We start from the raw sequence: 21,795 nt of genomic DNA on the forward strand, positions 1-21,795 counted from the left end.
CCTTGTCATCCAAGATATCCATGTCTTTCTTTCTTCAGTCGTAAAGAACTGAAGAAAGGGGTCTTATCTACCAAAATGATTGGTTATTTTCAAAAAAATAATACAATTTATATACTTTTTAATGTCAAACGCTCGTCTTGTCTTGCTCTCCCTGAACTCTGTGTATTCTGGCTCAAGACAGTTAGGGTATGTCGAAAAACTCAGATCATATTTTCTCTCTTAACTTCGTTTTATATCACTGTTTTCACTGTGTTTGCATGTTCACTTTGCAAAGACTGGGTCAGAACTTCTGCAGCGATGTAGGATTTTTAAATGATTTTTGAGGGAGAAAATACGATGGGAGTTTTTCGACATACCCTAACTGTCTTGAGCCAGAATACACAGGGAGAGCAAGACAAGATGAGCATTTGAGATTAAAAAGCATTTAAATTGTATTTTTTAATGAAAATAACCGATCGTTTTGCTAGATAAGACCCTTCTTCCTCGGCAGGGATCGTTTACAACCGCATTTGGGATCATTTGAAGACGCATTTAAACTGCATTTTGGAAGTTCAAACTCAGGGCACCATATCAGTCCATTATATGGAGAAAAATGCTGAAATGTTTTCCTCAAAAAACACAATTTCTTTACGACTGAAGAAAGAAAGGCATGAACATCTTGGATGAGAAGGGGGTGAGTACATTATATGTGAATTGTTGTTCTGGAAGTGGACTTCTTTAAGAAAAACGATTTGCAAATCTGCAAAAAAAACCTTACACTAACTTATGCTGTAGGTGAAGCTGCATTACGAATGATTCACGTGAACATAGACGCATTTATGTAGATCGGCCGGGCGCATTTCCTTCTAAAACGAAAGTAACGTTAATCCTCTGCCTTCAGCGGCTAAGATGTCGGATGTAAATAATGACTGCTATGATCGTTATTACATCCAACAACAGAGACATTCTTGTCTTCCCCTGCGCTGGAGTCGAAACTATGGCGGTCGGAGTCAAACTGTTCACAGCTCAATCAGGGCAGGCCTAAGGTAAGACAGTCATGTCAATCAACTATAGTGGGAGCGGCCTTTGTCGATGTGACGTCACATCGACAAGAAGCTGAAAATGGCTTGATTTAAAAAAAGGGGATATTTCTTTTATCATTATAGGGTGGTTGTGTACACACACTGCCAATACACATTTACATTCAAACATGTAAAAGTGAGTTTTGCATCCGATGACCCCTTTAAGTGTGCGTATATATTCTATACAAATGCTTAAGATATTTTTCACAAGTCAGATGTGAGATACTGACAAAGTGCTTACCACGGAACCATCAGGAAACATAGGCACTGTGAAGAAAGAAAACAAAGATCATTGTTGAGGTCTGGCGAATGGACTGTCTGCCGGTGTCATACAGACACTTAATGCTCCTTTTTAAAATTTGTTTATATTCATTCATTCATAAAACAATTTAATAAATAATAATAAAATCGATGTAAAATGTGCCAGATTTAGCCAGGGTGACTAATTTCAATCTGTAGTCCCAAGGCACATTGCAGAAAAAAATCAATACATACATACAACATTTTTAAACTTAAATCCCTATAGATTGTCACAAAAATTTCTATCAATTTTCCATTTTCCAGCAACCAAATATTACTTTTTTTTCTATTACAGAGAGTCTATTACATTCATATGGAAACCCATTTCTGCCACTGAATAAAATTTTTTAAAAATGTGATACAAACTCGTAATTCTGAGAAAAAAAGTCAGAATTGTGAGATAAAGTCTTAGAATTACGTGATTTAAACACAAAATTGTGATTAAAAAAAATCGCAATTCTTTTATATCACAAATGCGAGTTTGTATCTCGTAATTCTGACTTTTGTTTTTGCAATTTCTTTTTTTTCTCACAAATTCGAGTTTGTATCTCGCAATTCTGACTTTTTTTCTTAGAGCTGTGAGATATAAACTCGCAATTCTGAGAAAAAAGACTTTATTTATTTCTTTAGAATTGCGATCTAAATTAAAAGTGTAGAGCGACCATTAAGAATCTTACAAATCAATATTAAATTAGGTAATTTAATCAAGTATATAAAAATAATACGTTTATAATTAATTTCACAAAATAAGTCTTTTTTTTTATATACCTGAAGTTCCTGGCAACCCAGGATTTCCCACATCACCCTTGTCCCCTTTGACTCCATATGACACTCTTCCATTGCCTGTTTCAATCAGGAAAAATATGAAATATATATTATAATATATTAAATATTATAAACAAATATATGAAAAGGCTGCTATATGTAAGATATGCCAGATATACCTGGTTGTGAATTGTTGTTGTTGACCTGTAAGACAAACATTTTTTTGTATAAAATTAGACAACATTTTGGACAGAACAAGTGATGATGAAAATATTGTCTGAAATATTAAAAAGAATATGAATCCATGCTGGCTACTGTCAGCATATTCAGGAGTGAACGGTTTTGTTAGTGTGACATTTCAAAATGTACACAGCATGTAAAATCCCATAATACCATGAAGTCACTGCTGAGCCCAACAAATGTTAGAGCTCATGCAACATGCTTTGGTGAGCTTAGGAGAGCACCTCAGATGAGATGACAGAAGATACTGGGTTAAAGGACCACAGAAAGACAATCCTGCATGTGTAAATGACAGCATAACACAGGCATTATTAGTTGCCAAATATATATTAAAATGCATTTAAAAAAAGAAAGAAAGAAAAAGAAAGAAAACAATGACTTTGAAAAAAAGGTAATTTCAATCTGTCTGCAAATTAAACCTGTTCTATGCTGTTTTCAAGACCATGAACCCAGGAATAATCCAGAAGCACCTTAGAAAGCAAAGTAGGCGGGGCTAGTGTATTAGGGGAGGAGCTGAGCCAGAAGGACATGCACCACACCCAAAGCCAAACCACCAATCGGAGAGTTTCGCTCATTAACTTACTGATAGTTTGCAGTGTGGTCTAGGAGGGACTGGGAAAACTGTCTTCAAGATTTAGAGCAGAATCATTTCATGACTTTTTGCGAAAATAGCATTTTAGGATAAAGCACACTCTTACACATTCCATACGCTGCAAATCTAACAAGATCAAACTTACTCCATTGAGGCCAATTACTCGTCCTGGTGGCCCTGGAGGTCCAGGTGGACCTGGTGGACCCTTGAATACAGGTAAGCCATCATATTTAATGAGATTTAAAGAAATGAAACATAATGGAAGCATCGTGTCACAAATAAAAACGAAAATACACTTACAGGGGGACCACTGGAATCTCCCTTGTCCCCTTTCCTTCCAGCTATTCCAGACCGGCCCTGAAAGACATTTGAGCGAGTTAGAGGAAATAAGCGTGTATGAGATAGTGGGACTGTAAATAAAACTCACCGGTCGACCAGGAAGTCCATATTCTCCTTTTTGTCCAGGTGGTCCAATCGGCCCCTAAAGATCAAAGAAAAGCATGCATATTCTTCGATAGTAATACTTATCCATGCATGCTTCATTTTTTGTGTGAGAGATGCATCTTACCACAATCCCAGGTTGTCCAGAGGGGCCGATGTCTCCCTGCAAAGTATAATTATGTCAGTGTGAGGCCACTGAGGAATAACCAGTCTAAAAGTCTAAAAAATAAATGATTTCAACCTTCATTCCCTTCGGTCCTTTAGGTCCTCTCAGGCCTGTTATTAGAGAGCCATCAGCAGCTATAGATACGCCTGGCTCCCCCCTGTCTCCCTATCAGACAATACAACAAATGAAATTCCATAAAACTTCACATAATGGCAATCCTCACCAAGTAGTTCTAATGTAGTGTGTCACATATGAGTAATAGTTGAAACATGTACTTCCATTTAAGGTGCTGAAAGCAATTTCAGCCATTTTACTAAGTTCTACTAAGCTGAACACATAAGAGGGCCTCTAACATTTAGAGTTTCTGGGCTGTCACAGAGTGAGTCCTCAGGAGACCTATTTCAATGATCTCAGAGTTGGTAAGAACATTTTATGTGTGGTATTCAAAAATAGCTTGGAGCACCTTTACAGTAAGCCATCATATGTGACAGCTAAATTACAGTGGTAAAAGACAGCAGCTCAGATTTATGACTACTTCAAAATAAAATAAGCCCTCATTAGGAAATTTGTCATGTCAGTTGTGAGGTAATGATGGGAGTCTGTGCTTCATTATGTACAACAGGTTATTTCTGATAATATTTTAAACACATACCTTCAATCCAGGAGGTCCTTGAATGCCAGGAAACCCAATTTCACCTTTTGGTCCTCTTGGGCCCTAAGCATTACAACATTCAAGTTATTTCCAATATAATAATGGTTTATTTGCCAGAGGAAACTCATTAAAAGCTCTACACAAAATCGTGAAAAATTTAAAAGAGTAAGTTCAGCTTAGCCGGTGGCAATTTTGGTTACCACAAAAGTTTAGCTCCATACTCCAGAAATCAAGGTTACAGTAAGGCACTTATTAAAATGGGGCTAATTAGCGACGTGCACTGGTTTATCCAGTCGGTTTAGTGTGTTAAGGTTATATCCACTTTTCATCACCATAACAACGTAACACTGTAAACCATCTTGTAAACCATCTTTACAGCTTACTGCATATGCAAATCAGAAGAACTGATATAAGTGCTTCTGTAAATTAAGAAGTTCTGCTGTTTGATACTCCATAAACTCTTCCACTTTCATTGTGAGTGCCTCAATGTAATTTTTTTTTTTTGAAGTCAAGGGAAGTGATTACGATGTCATTTTAGTTTCTTTAAAAAAAAAAAAAAAAAAAAATAAAAAGAAAAATTAAAATCACAATATTTCGAGAATTCAAAAGTCAAGAACAATCGAAATTTCGAGAATAAAGTCAAAGTGTTTCAAGAATAAAGCCGAAATGTTGCGAGAATAAAGTCAAAGTGTTTAGAGAATAAAGTCAAAATTACAAGAATTAATTTGTAGCAATTACGAAATTAAAGTTATAATATTTTAAGGGTATATTCTAGCCTGGACTGGGAGCACTGGGAGATATTCCAAAGTCTCAACTTTCAAAATCTGTCAGTTTTATAGGGAAATACAAACAATGTCTATTACAATAATGTGTTTTTCACACTCTAATGTGGCGTGACAGGTCGCTGTATTCACCTCAGTTTAAGCGGCATGTGAATCAGTCATCTTTCCGATTGCAATGAGACATTTGTTTCATTAAATAAGGCTATACTGTTTTTTCATTCCTTCTGATGCTTCTTCATGTTTATATCATGCTACAAACTTGAAATGAAGAGGAAAAACACATTTGTAATGTATATTTTGTGATAAAACTGACAGAATTTGAAGGCTGAGGTGTGTTACATTAAAAGCTACTATGCACAAAATTATAGTGATTACTGGGTGGCTGGCGCACTACAAATAATGAATCGAAGAAGTTAAATATTATTTCCAATCATTTACTATATTATACCGTGAATAAAACAGCTTGTGAACAGTCACTTATATACCTCAGAAAAGACAACAATATTCGCTTGTTAAGTGATGACGTAATGCGTCAAACAAATGCACCAACGAATGCTGTTTCTGGGTCCAAGCCTTATTATAAACTTATTATATTATCCAACATCCTCAAATTCAAGGACTTAATGTGGGGACACATTTCAAGTGAGAGCAAGGTTACATCGTGTTACCTTGTTAGACACATTGTTACAGTTTTCATGTGTCAAACACTTTTTTTTTTTTTTTTTTTTTGCAGTTATTCTTGGCCATATGACAGAGATCTGATATTCTATTTGTTGTATTTCTGTTTTGCATTAAACTGAAGCATATTCAGCTCTGCACCTGGCCAAGTGTCATTCTTTGTACTCTTAATTATTATAATTAAAAAGCAACCAACGTAGCGCAATAATCATATCCCATATCAAAACAAATCAAAATATTTCATTTCCATATACCTAAAATGTAAATTTTACAGCCACCCTTGTGCGGATTGATCATAAACTGGCTTCCTACCAGTGGCCATAAAAAAACTTAACATCTTGCATAGTTTTATCACAGGTAGAATAAAAAATGTTTCAATACAAGCATTTCAGTCAAATGCAATTTATGCAATATTTCAAACATTTAACTCACAGGAGAAAATCAACCCTTCACAACAATATAAAATCAGCCCAATTCCGTTCAAAAAATGAGGAAAATTTAGCAACCCTGCATCCAACACAAGCTGCAGGAATCAGATTTAACTGATCATGGGTCAAGACAAGAGTAAGGGGAAATGACAGACAAATCATGCTGGAGGATTTTCTGCTCAGCATATAATGTGCTCATATCTGAAATTGAAAGTGAAAGTGAATAGCCACTCATTCAAATGAAATTTAAGTACTCAGAATAAGATAGTAGCTTCCTAATGCACAAAAATTATTTTCAATCTTAGAATAGAATGATTGCGTGAGCAGGTGGTAATGGCCCGAAATTCAGCAGGAGCGGGATCAGGAAAACAGTCACCGTAGGGCTTTAATACAGAAATGCACACTGTAGAAAGCAAAAGCCGAATCTAGGACATTTTTTTTTTAGGTCCAAAAAACAGACATGTCTGTCCAAACAAGGACATATGGTAATACTAACTAATATAAATCGAGCAAGCTAGACAGCACAGGCCACAAAGTGTTGGCAAAATAACACATTTGCGAACTGGAGGGAACAATATAGAAGTTTCTCCAGAAAACATCTTGCGCAAAATAATTTTAAGCACTTTCAAGGATATGTATCTATGTATGTTTATTTTCAAAAACTTTCTAGGGCCTTGAATTTTTTTTCAGATTCACTTTTAAGGATTTTAAGGACCCGTGGGAATCCTGTGGACACCACTGACTTTTTTGCGGCGTAGGCGGTGGAATTTTCACAAAGAAAACAGTATGAAAACAGTAATGTCTCATTGTGATGAAAAAGACAACTGATTCACATGAATACAGCATTGTTTGTGTTTTACTATAAAGCTGACAGATGTTGAAAGCTGAGGCTTTGTTTTATATTAACAGTACCAAAAGCACAAAGCTTATTACTATTATTGGGTGGCTGGCGCACTGCAAATAGACTTAATGAATGCAATCGAAGACGTGAAATATTATAGCATACTGTCCCTGTGAGTATAACACATGGTATGATTTCTGCTAATAATCCCACATATATTCAAATAAATTTCGATGACCTGGCAACTCCCGATGCTCCCAATCTGGGCCATTTGCATGCTCAGGCTATACTCTCAAAATATTTTAACTTTATTTGCTATGATTTAATTCTCTAACCATTTTGACTTTATTCTCAAAACATTTTGACTTTTTTCTTAAAATATTTTGACTTTATTCTCAACATATTACGACTTTAATTTCAGATTTTAATTTTATTCAAATTTAATTTTAATTTTAATTTTAATTTTAAACTATTACTATTTTAATTTTAGAGTTTCTTATTTTTAACGTGAAAATGCCATCGTAAGTGATTAAACGCATTAGACCCAGAATCTTCATTTACCAGTGGTTTCTACCACAGAATTTTGAGGTGAAAACAAATATGTTATTACACTGTAAGGTAAACTGACAAATCCATACAGAGATAGGTCACATGACAACAGTGAAGACAGTAAAAGCTCTATGTCAGTCCATCTCAAGTGGTCCAAAAAATTGTAAACCTGGTTGCTTGACAATTTTTTTGAGTGATTACTTTAAAATTAAAAATGGTCAAGCAAACTTCATAGGACCACTTGTACTCAGCACTTTTTCATCTGTATATCACCTTGAAATAGTTTCAATGTATAAAGGAGACAGAAAATAAATGGCATTCTTACAGGAAATCCTGCTTTACCAGGCAAGCCTTCAGGGCCCTGCAACATGCAGCACACACACGCACAGAAGCAAGCAAAAAGCGTTAGCCATTACATGAATACAATGCATGATCAAAGAACAAACCCATTCCAGATCATGTGGAAATGCCAGGCATTTAGCGGCATTGTGCTATCCAGGGAGGGAAAGATCTTGCAGTTTTTTATATCCTTAGAGCTGCGATTGCTCCTTGACACATGTCTTCCAAAATTGGTTTAAAAGCTAACATTCGTATCCTATCCTATCCATGTTAAAAATGCTGTATCTAAAAAATCTTTTGAGGGGAAAACAGTGAGCTGCTTTACATACCATAGGGCCTGGTGGTCCTCTGATCTTAGTGAGGTTCAATTCGGCTGCAGTATCATTAAGAAGGAGCTGGAGGAAAAAATCATTATCTTTTTTCAGAACTCAAGCAAAATACAGCAGAAAAGCAGGTTACCAGACTTTATACTTACATCCTCTAAGTTAATGATCGTTCCAGGCGGGCCAGGGGGACCGGGAGGCCCTGTAATGCTAAGTCCATCACGACCTCGTTCACCCTAAGTCACAATTAATACACCAATTTACAGCATGTTCTACACGCAAAGTGACATTTGTTTCAGACTGCAAAAATCATACAGTTCATCATCATCCATTATTCATCATTTGGTGAATAATGTGGTTCATAACTACACATAACTGCTCAAAATATTCTTAGATAAACAATAAAATACCTTCTGTCCTGGACTGCCCTTGTCGCCCTTTGGCCCCTGTTTACAGCAAGGTAACAAAAAGCAACAGCAAAAACATTACAAATTAATTGTGCCACAGCTACTAAAGTAATTTTTTATAATATTGCACGCTACATAGAAATTGACCCATAAGTTATCACTGCTAGAATGCTAGAATACTCATTTAGTATTCAGTATTTCGGTAACTGTACTATTTGAAACATATGTATTTTTTTGGAGTACTCCAAGTATGCAAGAAATAGAAAACTGACCCTGGCACCTGGTAAACCAGCTAATCCTGGTATCCCATCCTTTCCTGGGGATCCTGGTTCACCCTGGATAGAGAAGAGACAGGGATCAGGATACATATGTCATCAGCCCTATTCGAATGGCAATTGTTTCTCATTGGAACACAAGTTATTTTTAGGGCTGCAAAATGATTAATCGCAATTAATCGTATTCAAAAAAAAGTTTATGTTCACATATATATATATATGTGTGTGTGTACTTTGTATATTTATTATGTATATATACACACACACACATATATGTACATATTATTTGTGCATACTATATTTACACACTATACATAGTGTGTAAACATAAACTTTTATTTTTAAAGCGATTAATTGTGATTAATTGCGATTAATCGTTTTGCAGCCCTAGTTATTTTCAACATTTGCAGGGGCTTTTCTGTGATTTTATTGCTGTCCAAATCCAGAATGTTGGTGTTTTTTCCCCACCACCCATGTAAAAATTCCTAGCTAAATTAGCCTTTTTCACACTTGTTTCTGTGTTTCTGGCTTCCGGATTGGTGTTTGCAGGGTAAAAGTTTTTCCGGTGACAACAGCGACCGTCCTTAACAGTTTGTGAATCAAAGTCTGTTTTTACAAATTAGATACTATGAAAATGCTCGAACTGCCGGTGTTTTACTCTACAAAGAGCAAACATTTCACAACAAACTTTTTGTGTCAGCTTCGGGTCATTACAAATACTATGTTTGTTTAATTCTAAATGTTGGCACTTATAATTTAGTGAGTTTTAAGTTTTGTCATTCCGTCTGTTTGTGCTGGCTGTGCATTGTGACTCTCCACGTGAATTTTTTATTAATAATGTTGTATTTTCTACTTGCTCTCCTTTGCATTATTAACATGATGGTGTAAATATATGTTTTATAATATGCCCTGGGAAATACATATTAAAATAATATATGAAGAGTTCAGATGCAAAACCAGCTAAAAGCCATCTCAGTCAAAAATGAGATAATGATACTGAGTGAATGCTCTCGACACATATTATACGTCCATCAAATACTTTTTCTTCAAACTCAGATGACGTCAGATGAATTTAGCTGGTTTTGCATCTGAACTCTTCATATACATAACAAGAGATGACTCAGATTAATGGCTTTGTTCCTAATGGATCGGGATTATAATTAATAATAATTCCTTACATGCCATGATAGTCAGAGGCCAATGGGCAGATTTGGCCAGGATGCAAGGGTTACACCAGTACTCTTTTTCGAAGGACATCCTGGGATTTTTAATGACCACAGAGAGTCAGGACCTCGGTTTAACGTCTCATCCGAGGCCCCTGCTGGCCTCACTAACACCTCTTCCAGCAGCAACCTTGTTTTCCTAGAAGCTCTCCCATCCAGGTACTGACCAGGCTCAACCCTGCTTAGCTTCAGTGGGCAACCAGTCTTGGGCTGCAGGGTGATATGGCTGCTTTATATGATTACGTTGTTATATTGAGTATGTATCAACCGGACTTTTTTAATTTATTCTTGGAGAAATGTGCATCTGGTTATAAATGCTGTCATTATTTATCATGATGTAGTGATTCAAGGGAAATGACTGTGTAAATTGAGATAATACACTCAAATATACCAGAGATGGAGAACAGAAACTATCCTGCGCTATATTGAGCATATTATTTTGATGAGTCAGCGGTCTGAGTGGCCATATAAATTACAAACAAGTAAAATGTATAAAAACAACTAGACAAAACAGTAAAGGTAAGAAGCATTATTTGAGAAAAGTTCATACTAATATAACAGGCGCAGACCTGTACCAGAACTAACTTTACCCTGCGCTGACGTAATTTCCGATTTTAGGAGGCTAATTACCTACTGTCTTTTGGCAAACACAAAGATTGTATGGTAAATTAATTGCCTTCTAAATTCACATCTCCGAATTTACAAGAGGGAAAAAATCCAGAAGCCATTTGGTAAATCATTTTTGACCACTGTCAAGCCAAGATTTTAAAAAATGCAACAGTTGAATCCAATATTGTGTCCATTTTTCATGACCTATTAATTTATTAATTGTCCAAGCAATGTGATTGAACATTTCAGAAAAGCATTTCTGGGTTCATTGGATAGGGTCACAAACTTAAACCTACACCATGAATTTTCACTGAGGAGCCAGTCAACCTGTTTTTTTAATTTTTGACGTCAACATTAGAAACAGTGACCATCTGAATAAGAGCTATTATGAAATAAAACTCATGAGTTTAGAAGGTATTTAGGGTGTATATATGTATCTAGTGTGACTATAGTGTAATTTGACAAACCTTTACAGACAAACCGGGTGCTCCGTCAGCACCAGGAAGTCCCTACAGAAAGGAAACAGAACAGGTATATTAATAAAATGCAATATATTGTTCATTTACCCACACACAAATGCATCAAAACCATTATATGGAATGAATGAAACAATAAACCAAACAATCAAACAAATATAATTAGTTTAGCCATAAATTAATTTTATTTTAATACTACTTTTTTGATAATCAAAAGACTAAATACAATAAAATTCATTCTTTAATATTTTAGAGGATAAACAGACCTGAGGTCCTGGTGGGCCAGGCAGACCAGGAGGCCCCTTATAAAAGAAGAGAGGACAAACAAAAACTCAGATGAGGTCCATTCAATAAACAAATTTTGTGTGCACAAGGAAAATGAACTCCTGCCAATGTAGCATGCAATGATGAATTCAAGGTTAATTAAAGACCTTGATATGTAAATACAATTGGAGGAAACATAATAGTTGTGATGGTTTTGTACACTTACTTGATGGCCTTTTGAAATTCCAGCTCCGAGAAACAATCCACTTTCACCAGAACCCTCCAAATCCTATCAGAATAAAACACCTGTCTTTAGACTAATCCGTATATATAAACAATACCAACTCAAAAAGAAATAATCAGAAATAACAATTAAGGTTCTGAATGGATAAAATGAGTGTGCTGACCCTGAAAAGTGATGTTTGAACAGTTTCTACCTCCAAAAATCAATATATCACTCTTTTAAGGATTTGATTTTCGTTTTTATGCTTTTTAATGCTTCACTTTTCAAATTAAAACAATTTTATAAAAAAGAAAAAATTCGAACAGATGTGACTCTTGATTTTTTCTTTTAAAAACTGTTTTGCTTTGGCCTTCGATGTGGAGCATGTTTTCCATAAAATCGTGCACTGTATTGTACATGATCCACAAAGGCTATGCAGGCAAGCCAGATCTGTATTTATGTACAGTTTTTCAATAAACATTTGAGAATTTGTCAATGTACCGTTATGAATCACAAGCAGTACTCTGTTGTTGACCATAATGTCCTGCATTTATGTGAAATCCCATAAAGGAGTCTCTAAAAAAAAAAAAAAAAAAAAAAAGTACTCTAGTGATATCTATTGTTAAATTGATGACTAGGAGATTTTCAGACCTTCAAAGTGTCCTTCATGAAGTTATTGCTTGAAGGTCCTGGTGGGCCCAGGAGGGCCAGGAATGCCAGGTGGCCCAGGTACACCCCTCGGCCCCATAGGTCCAATAGGGCCAGGGTCACCATTTTCACCCTTTAGAAGAAGAATAAAACAAACAATCAAAAAGTAAGGAAAAACTGGTCAATGATAAATGTGACCTATCCCAGTATGCATCATAAAAGTGCAGTCATAGACATGTTACCTTAGGTCCAGGGGGTCCTCTTATTCCTTGTTCACCCTGTGAAAGAAAATCATCAGGTGTACAGCTCAAACTGGAACATTTCTGAATAACAATGTAGTTTTATATGACACTGAGTGAGTTCTTTCTTCGAAATGAGGTAATTTTTATACCTTTGCTCCTTTCAGACCCTGTTGTCCTGTCAAGCCATCCTGACCAGGAACTCCCTTTAAAGGTCAAACAGATTAAAACGCCTGCTTATGACATGTTTTAATATCATAACACATTATAAACGACAGCATCTGTACAGACACACTACATTAAAAATAGCATAGCGTATATACATGTTTTCGCTGTTTTGATATGGCATACAGGGATTGGACAAAATAATGTGAACATCTGGGAAATAGGCAATGTTTCATTTTTAAGGTTTTTTTACCACCATTAGCCTTGGATACAGCCTCCAGCTTAGATTTGAACAACTCTTGTATAGTCACTAGTTGAATTTCGTCTATAAAAACAACTGCCAGTTGCTTTAGAGATCTTGAACAGTTAAACAGCCCGCTGTCCTTCAGAAAAATCCTTCAGATCCTACAAATTCTTTGGTTTTTCAGCATATTTTTGTCCTGAATATTTTGTGCTGTTTTTGAACCCTTTCCAACAATGACTGTATGATTTTGAGATCCAACTATTCACACTGAGGGACTATTACTATTGCAACTATTACAGAAACATGTATCTTCTATAGCTTCTGAAGGGTAGTACTAAATAATAAAAAAAAAAAGTTATGATATTTAGGCAAAATATAAAAAATGTACACATCTTTATTCTGTTCAAATGTTTACACCCCTGCAGTGTCAATTTTGACAGGCATTTTTGATTTAGTCTTAGTCTTTATCTTTAGACTAAAATGCTTAATAGTCTTAGTCACATTTTAGTCATTTGAGTCTTTCATAGTTTTAGTCGACAAAAAGTCATTGCATTTTTGTCAACTTTTAGTCATTGCTTTTAGTCCCCCTTATTTTGGTAAAATAGTTAAAATTCGTACCTCATATATATATATATATATCAAATATATATATATATATATATAGCCTACCTACCGGGCCTGAAATTTGGTGTGAGGTTGCTGGTATTGTGTACTGTGGTCGGCACCTTGTTGACTCTTGATAAGTTTGTGAAAAAGTGTGTAGGAAACACTCTAAAATGCTTGGAAATAATGTACTGCTGAAATTAGAGGACCATATTCAGTATGCACCTCATGACCTGTGGTGTTAATATACTGCATCTGATGTAATAAATCGCAGCTCGTTAATAAATGTTTTTTGTTTGATCCATTTTATACAAACTGCCTTCATTTAGCAAGTGCACTCGCGCAAAAACAGTTTTCATGTTCAACACTTTTTGTTCCATCCAGCTGTGGATGCTGCTGATAGAGCAGCTTATTCACAGAGACTTGTGTGTGTGTGTGTTTTCTTTTAAAAAAAAGTTTCCCCAGAAATACTTCCATATTTAATGCAGTTTTTTCTTTACAAATTGAATTATCAGCATAACAATTTCAGTAAATACGGTAGGGATGATGCCCTCATTCTAGAACAATGTGCATTTATGTTTAAATTGTAACACAAATTATGTTTAGTGATTCTCATTTCTTTATCACAAAACACTAAAACTGGCACCATTTTCTAGAGAAATTGTCTCTTTTTAATCTTTCATTAAAGACTAAATTAACCATATCATGAACTCTGAACTCTCATAGGAGTTTCTAATAGTGTTTGTATTCTTTGCACTGTTCTAAACATTTTTATTTTATGTGCAACAATAGCATGCTCTGTCTCAGTGGCCTTCATTTTAAACGTATTTATTCAAACGTTATGATAATGAGAATTACAGTATGTACAATGTTTTCTAAAAGTTAAATCTCAGTGTACAGTGTTTATTACAAGAGGGCAGAATCCATAGCTCAGTGCTCACTACTCAACACTCATGAGTACTTTTAAATAAGCTACTCTTTTACACATACTCAAGTAGTTTTTTGGACAAGTACTTTTTACTTTACTCTGACTACATTTTTTGCAATGTACTCCTGCTTTTACTTGAGTATATATTTTCAGTACTTACACAAATTAACTTCATAATATTGGGCATTCACATTATTTCATCTAATCCCAGTATATGATTATGTTGTGTCTCAACATAATATTAAAATAGCCATTGCTGTTAGTACAAGCAGACAGCTCAAAATAAAAAGACAGATTTTCTCCAACATTCAGAAAGAGGCAGCAGAGTTTCAAGCTGTCCTGAAATGCAACCTTACAACCTGTGCGTTCATCTCCTTTCAAACTGTACTGTTGTTTTTTTCTTTCAAAGTACAACTAATGTTACAGTTTTACTGAGAAATACCTTTGATGTTTGTTTGTATATTCCTCTATTATTAAATCTGTATTCCTACATAAAGTGTATATATAATATAATAATAATATATAATATAAATATAATATATATGTAATCTAATCCAAATCTTAGTTTGCATTCAGGCAAATGTGGACAAGCAGATGTTGTTGGAGAGAAAATGCTGTCTTTTCCAACCTACTGGTTCAGTGACCTGAACGAACCAGGGCAATGCCTGTCCTTTACCAAAACCCGAGCCAAACCCTGAGCCAAACCCAGAGTCAGTGCCAGAGCCACTAAACCAGTCCTCAAATAGCTGGGCAATTGAAAGAAGGAAAGAAGACAACATGAATCAGCCAAGGGCTGTGGTACAACCATCATTTAGCAGCACTAGGAAGTCTTAACAAGTCCTTGGTAAGGAATGAATAATTTATCTGCTGGTCTAAGTTAATTATCATTTTATATTGCTTCATTTTAAAGTTGTCTGAGGGCATTAGACATCATATGTAATATGAGATGACAAGGCCATCGGCAGGAGCAGATGAGATATTAATTCTAACAAGTCTTTCTGAGTCTTTCTTCAGCAGCTGATTTAACTGAAGAGAACATACTCACAGGAAGTCCAGTTTGCCCATTTTTGCCATCCTTGCCAGGAGCACCTGCCGGTCCAGGTAGCAAACCCCCTGAACTGCTGTTAGGACCAGGTGGGCCAGGTTTCCCTGGAGGCCCTGGAGGACCAGGTGGACCCTAAAATATGATATTATGGCTTATAGAGATTGAAATACAGCGACAACCCTTATTGTTAATTGCCATGAAATACATGTAACAAAGTCTTCAAAAATTGGGGAGATTTTACTCACTCTTAGTAGTTCTGTGTCAACATCAACGTCTCCAAATCCAGAGCCGAGAGCATCAAATCCATACTGTCGTTAAAAATGAAGATACATTTTAATAAACAGCATTCAGAGTATTAAAAGCAGGTATTGAAAAAAAAGGTTGTTTTAAAGCAGCTTTACAGCAGAATTTGAATTTATGTCATATTTGATGAATTTTGCAACATTAATACTGTTATTTTTCATGTTTATTACTTTGAAGCAACTTTGAAACCATCTGTATTGTATAAAGTGCTTAATAAATGAAGGTGATTTTGACATTGTTTGGAAAATAGTGCAGTTACAAAACACATGCTTTGGTAACAAATGCAGCTTTTAATCCATTATGAAGCAATGCTTAAAGAGTTTGTTCACCCAGAAAAGAAAATTCTGTCATTAATTACTCACGCTCATGTTGTTCCAAACCCGTAAGACTTTTGTTCACACAAATTAAGATATTTTTGATGAAATCCAAAAGTTTTCTGACCCTGCATAGACAGTAACGCAACTGACACGTTCAAGGCCAGTAAAGGTTGTAATGACATCATTAAAATAGTTAGTGTGACATCAGTGGTTCAACTGTAATTTTATGAAGCTATGAGAACACTTTTTGTGCGCAAAGAAAACAAAAAATAATGACTTTATTTAACAATTGTGACCCGTGCTGGCAAAATGAGTCAGAATGAGCAAATTTTTAAAAATAAGTTCTTTTTATTTTCACATTTATTTTAAAATAACTTCAAAATAACATATGACTTATTAGAACTGGACAAAATAATTACGGAGCTACAGTCATCTGAAGGCAATAGAGTTGATTTTGAGAAAAATCGAGTTAAAGTTTTCTTAAGATTCCAAAGTAAAATCACCAAACAACACTGTATGTTTTCCTCCAATTCTTTTCATAATAATAATCAGTGTTGGGGGTAACGCATTACAAGTAACGCAAGTTGCGTAATATTATTACTTTTTTCAAGTAACTAGTAAAGCAACGCATTACTTTTTAATTGACTAGAAAATATCTGAGTTACTTTTTTCAAATAAGTAACGCCAGTTCCTTTTCCCCCAATTTATTGATTAAAGGCTCTCCTCTCCCTATGTTGAGAAAAATCGGGAGTAAGATGTTAGTTCTAGACTAAATGTGAACATGCATTAATTCATCTCACTCACAAAAAACAGATTCAGTATTCTTTAAAATGAATAAAAACAGTGTAATTCAACTCAGAATATGACGCAAACCTGCAATAATTAAATGTGTTAAATAATACAAATATCCTTTATGCATTTAATACCATTTTATTAACCAATGTCTTTGCTGCCTACCTTTAATGATCCAATTCAACCATACTAATAAGCAAAAATTACTCAAGATAATCTAACATTTGTTTTCCTTTTTTTTATTGCTGAAGAGTTGATATTTTTTCTTCTGCAGTCTACTGTACAGACGTGAATTCACTTTTACATTTGCCAAAAATAGAACTCTTTAAATTAAAAACAAACAAGCAAGCCCTGCCCAGATTTAAAAAGTAACGCAAAAGTAATGTAACGCATTACTTTCCATAAAAAGTAACTAACGTAATTAGTTACTTTTTTAGGGAGTAACTCAATATTGTAATGCATTACTTTTAAAAGTAACTTTCCCCAACACTGATAATAATACTATATTATTAATCACAAAATGGGTATTTTTTATTTTGTCTTTGTTATTAAAAGAACAAAGATGCAAATACACAGTAGTATAATCAAGAGCGAGTGATTGCGTCTTTTCTTTTAATGTTTGACTAACATTGAGATAGATCTATATTAAGACCTACTGTAATGCATGGATCTAATATAATGTTACACATCAGATTTTTCCCCAACCATTAACTAAACATTCATGTAAGACATAACAGATTATGTTTGTGTGAATCTCACCAAGACATATTTCGCAATAATGTACTTTATAGGGAGATTGCGCGCTCTCGTTTTGTTTTCATCAGCATGGGAAAATCATATTTCACTGGTTTGGACTCATGTCATTGAGAATTTTATATGAATATTCACAAAGCTGGAACAATAGACCTACATCTTATGGTGAGAAGCAAAATACAAAAAGTATTCTCGTAGCTTCATAAAATTAAGGATGTAGTCACATGGACTATTTTAACAATGGCCTACTACCTCTCCGGGTCATGAACGTGTCAGTTGAGTTGCTGTCTATGCAGGAAAAGCTCTGGATTTCATCAAAAATATCTTAATTTGTGTTCCGAAAATGAACAAAGGTCTTACGGGTTTGGATTTCATTTTAGGGTGAACTATCCCTTCAAAGACATACATTTTGTGCAATATACTCACTGGAACTTTAATTGGTTTGGATGGACCTGGTAGTCCAGGAGGTCCTGGTGGACCAGGCAAACCAGGTTGACCAACCCCAGGATCACCCTAAAAAAAAGTTAAATAGAATGAAATACAAACTTTTGCTTTCAAGCTTTAAAAAAAGCAACACAAGAGGCCATAGCGAGATGTTGCATTGTGGATAATCACATGTTTGAGAGGCAGCTCAACAGCATTATCCCTTACCTTTTCTCCTTTGACTCCAGATTCCCCAGGTAGTCCTGTGGGTCCTGGATATCCTCTCTGCCCCTGTATTCAAGAGACACTGTATTAAACATGAAAACTGTAACGAAGCCAAGAAATATTTTTTGTGACTCTTCTGATTCTTCACCTGTTATAGATATAAATAACTAAAAGAATACCTAAGTGCAGTAAAGCGCTACAAATCAGTGTGTTGATGATAATATAACAAATACTTGTTTGAAACACCAAGCAGCATAACAGACTGTTTTTGTACAGCTAAAATAACAAAGTGGCTGACTCCAGAAGCACATTCAAGTATAAAAAGGCCATGGCTGCTCTTAAAAAATAATGTGGATTAAACTCAAATTCTGCAAATCATTAATGAAAAGGGGTGTGAATTACCAGTTATTGTGTGATACAAAGCTATCAAGGTACTTTTCTTCAATTTAATGTAAGAAGATTATTAAAGGAGTCCATATAATGGACTGATATGGTGCCCAGAGTTTGAACTTCCAAAATGCAGTTTAAATGGATCTTCAAATGATCCTAAATGTGGTCCCAGCTGAGTAAGAAGGGTCTTATCTACCGAAACGATCGGTTATTTTCATAAAAATAATACAATTTATATACTTTTTAATGTCAAATGATCATCTTGTCTTATTCTCCCTGAACTTGGTGTATTCTGGCTCGACAGGGTACATCGAAAAACTCAGATCCTATTTTCTCCCTCAACTTCAAAATCGTCCTATATTGCTGTTTTACCTTTTTTGTAAAGGGTGTTTGATCTTCTTTGCATGTTTACTTTGCAAAGACTAAGTCGGTACTTCTGCAGCGATGTAGGACGATTTTGAAATGATTTTTGAAGTTGAGGGAGAAAATACGATGGGAGTTTTTCAACGTACCCTAACTGTCTTGAGTCAGAATACACAGAGTTCAGAGAGAGAAAGGCAAGATGAGCGTTTGAGATTGAGAAGTAGTTAAATTGTATTTTTTAAAATTAAAATAAATGATCGCTTTGCTAGATAAGACCCTTCTTCCTCAGCTGGGATCGTTTACAAATGCATTTAAACTACATTTTGGAAGTTCAAACTCTGGGCACCATATCAGTCCATTATATGAAGAAAAATCCTGAAATGTTTTCCTCAAAAAACACTTTTTTTTTTTTACGACTGAAAAAAGAAAGAAATGAACATCTTGGATGACAAGGGGGTGAGTAAAATATCTGTAAATTGTTGTTCTGGAAGTGGACTTCTCCTTTAAGGGTTAGACTTTAGTTCAGGAACCAAGTCTGACTATTAGCTAACAGCTTGTTAGCACGCATATTACTAACCGATGGTTTCACACCTAATTCTTCACTTTAATTCTCAATTCTTTTCCGGTTAACGTGTCTTTTCTTCTCCACCTATTTTTTTTTGACTGTGCTGACCCAATGAGCATTTCGCTGTCCAATGGGCATGCCTTAACTTTGCAAATTGTAGTATTGCATTAGTATTGCATCTTTCTCCTGGGCATTTAATCATTTATGACTTTTCAGTCTGAGTTAAATTTCCTTTTTGGTAGATTTTATCTGTAAAAGAAAACACCTAATAATAATTATGCACACCTGAATATAAGGAGTTTTTCACTTCCAGCCTTCATGGACAATATCACTTGTAAATGATTAAATACAAAATTATTAGTAGTTATTAAGATTGATGTGGTTTGGAATTGGTAAAATGTGCTTGGAAAAATGACCAGAATGTCAACGTGCCTAAGAATTATGCACGCCCTGTAGAATCAAACATAACTCATACTTTGAGTTATACCAAAAAGGATTATTCAAATAACAATTGTAATATGTGCACAATAATGTTGATGTGTCAATTGAACTTTGTGCAACACTGTACTGAATGGATGTCCTTCATCTCTACATGCCAGGATTAGTTCACTTCCAGAACAAAAATTTATGGAAAGTTTACTCACCCCTTTGTCATCCAAGATGTTCATGTCTTTCTTTCTTCAGCTGATAAGAAATATTGTTTTTGAGGAAAACATTTAACGAATTATCTCCATATAGTGGACTTCAATAGTGCCCCCAAGTTTGAACTTCCAAAATGCAGTTTAAATGAACTGTAAAAGGGCTCTAAACAATCCCAGCAGAGGAAGAAAGGTCTTGTCTAGCAAAACGACTGTTTTTTTCAAAACAATTTGACAATTTATGTACTTTTTAACCTCAAACACTTGTCTATGTTTGCGTGAATTTTTTTTCAGGGGGGGGGGGTTTCCGCTTCAAGACAATTAGGGTATGTCGACAAACTCCCATCTCATTTTCTGCTTCAACTTCAAAATCATCCTACATCGCTGTTTTACCTTTTTTTGAAAAACGGCGTTTCATCTGCTTTGCATGTTCACTTTGTAAACACTGGGTTGGTACTTCTGCAGCGATGTAGGATGATTTTGAAGTTGGGGAAGAAAACGAGATTGGAGTTTTTTTGATATACCCTAACTAGAACAGGAAAAAACAGAGTTCACGCAGAGCTAGAGAAGACATTTGAGGTTAAAAAGTATATAAATTGTTAATTTGTTTCAAAAATGACTGATCATTTTGCTAGATCAGACCATTATTCCTTTGCTGGGATTGTGTACAGGCCTTTGAAGCTGCATTTAAACTGCATTTTGGAAGTTCAAACTTGGGGGTACCATTGAAGTCCACTATATGGAGAGAAATCCTGAAATGTTTTCCTCAAGAAACATAGTTCCCCTTCAGGAACTCGAGCCGCGTCGAAACGCTTTGGGAACGCCTTCAGCGTAACCGTGCTCTGAATCACATGTGTAATCAGTCCAATGGAAGAGCGAGACGTCAACGGCGGGTGACGTCACCAACCAGGAAGCTATAAATACACGTGCGTTGGAAACCGGCGTCAGCTTCTGTCTTTCAGCAGCGCTCTGTGTATGTGTGTTTTGTGCTCGTTTTGGTTGCTAGTTTGCACCACTTTTATTTCTGAGCACAATGTCTAAGAAGAGTGAGAAGACTAAGAACATAGACAAACCATGTTTTAGAGCGTGTGTTCCTCCCTGCCCTCGCTACATCACGAGCGGGGATACACACGCTCTATGCGTGGTTTGTCTGGGAGCGGAGCATGCGGCATCGGCTTTCGAGAAAGCCGATTGCCCGCATTGCGATCTTCTTCCGATGCGCACGCTCCGCTCCCGGAAGGCTCTCTTCGAGGAGGGAGCCTTCACCAGCGCTCCTCGCGGGTCTGGTCCCGCTTCCGCCGAGGCGGAGCAGGCACTGCACTCGTGGGGTTCGCAGTTGGATCTGCTGGAGGGTATGGAGACGGGTGTCCTCCTATCTTCTGCCTCACCCGGCAGATCCGCAGCCCGGTCCGCGGGATCGGAAGCCCGCACTGCGGTTTCTTCCCCCCCGCGGATCGGGCTCGACGGTCCGTCTCTCATCCTCCGAGGGGGGGTGAGGTCGAGATCGTCGATACACCTCA

The 21,795-nt window shown here is 35.9% G+C and overlaps 1 protein-coding gene across 1 annotated transcript in view; it reads right to left on the reverse strand.

Annotated features, from left to right (window-relative positions):
* Positions 1-21,795, reverse strand: part of col15a1b (collagen, type XV, alpha 1b) — a 46,554-nt gene that overhangs the window by 8,963 nt on the left and 15,796 nt on the right. Inside the window, 26 exon segments of the mRNA XM_051128796.1 lie at positions 1,303-1,328; positions 2,130-2,204; positions 2,306-2,330; positions 2,950-2,991; positions 3,104-3,163; positions 3,259-3,315; positions 3,386-3,439; positions 3,527-3,562; positions 3,641-3,730; positions 4,218-4,280; positions 7,821-7,856; positions 8,164-8,229; positions 8,310-8,393; positions 8,568-8,603; positions 8,837-8,899; positions 11,139-11,180; positions 11,414-11,449; positions 11,638-11,700; positions 12,286-12,315; positions 12,317-12,415; positions 12,525-12,560; positions 12,674-12,727; positions 15,507-15,638; positions 15,752-15,814; positions 18,098-18,184; positions 18,323-18,385. Of these exon segments, the coding sequence (XP_050984753.1) occupies positions 1,303-1,328; positions 2,130-2,204; positions 2,306-2,330; positions 2,950-2,991; positions 3,104-3,163; positions 3,259-3,315; positions 3,386-3,439; positions 3,527-3,562; positions 3,641-3,730; positions 4,218-4,280; positions 7,821-7,856; positions 8,164-8,229; positions 8,310-8,393; positions 8,568-8,603; positions 8,837-8,899; positions 11,139-11,180; positions 11,414-11,449; positions 11,638-11,700; positions 12,286-12,315; positions 12,317-12,415; positions 12,525-12,560; positions 12,674-12,727; positions 15,507-15,638; positions 15,752-15,814; positions 18,098-18,184; positions 18,323-18,385 (1,518 nt within the window).

Source organism: Labeo rohita, chromosome 2, assembly GCF_022985175.1.
Source record: "Labeo rohita strain BAU-BD-2019 chromosome 2, IGBB_LRoh.1.0, whole genome shotgun sequence".
NCBI classification, from domain to species: Eukaryota; Metazoa; Chordata; class Actinopteri; order Cypriniformes; family Cyprinidae; genus Labeo; species Labeo rohita.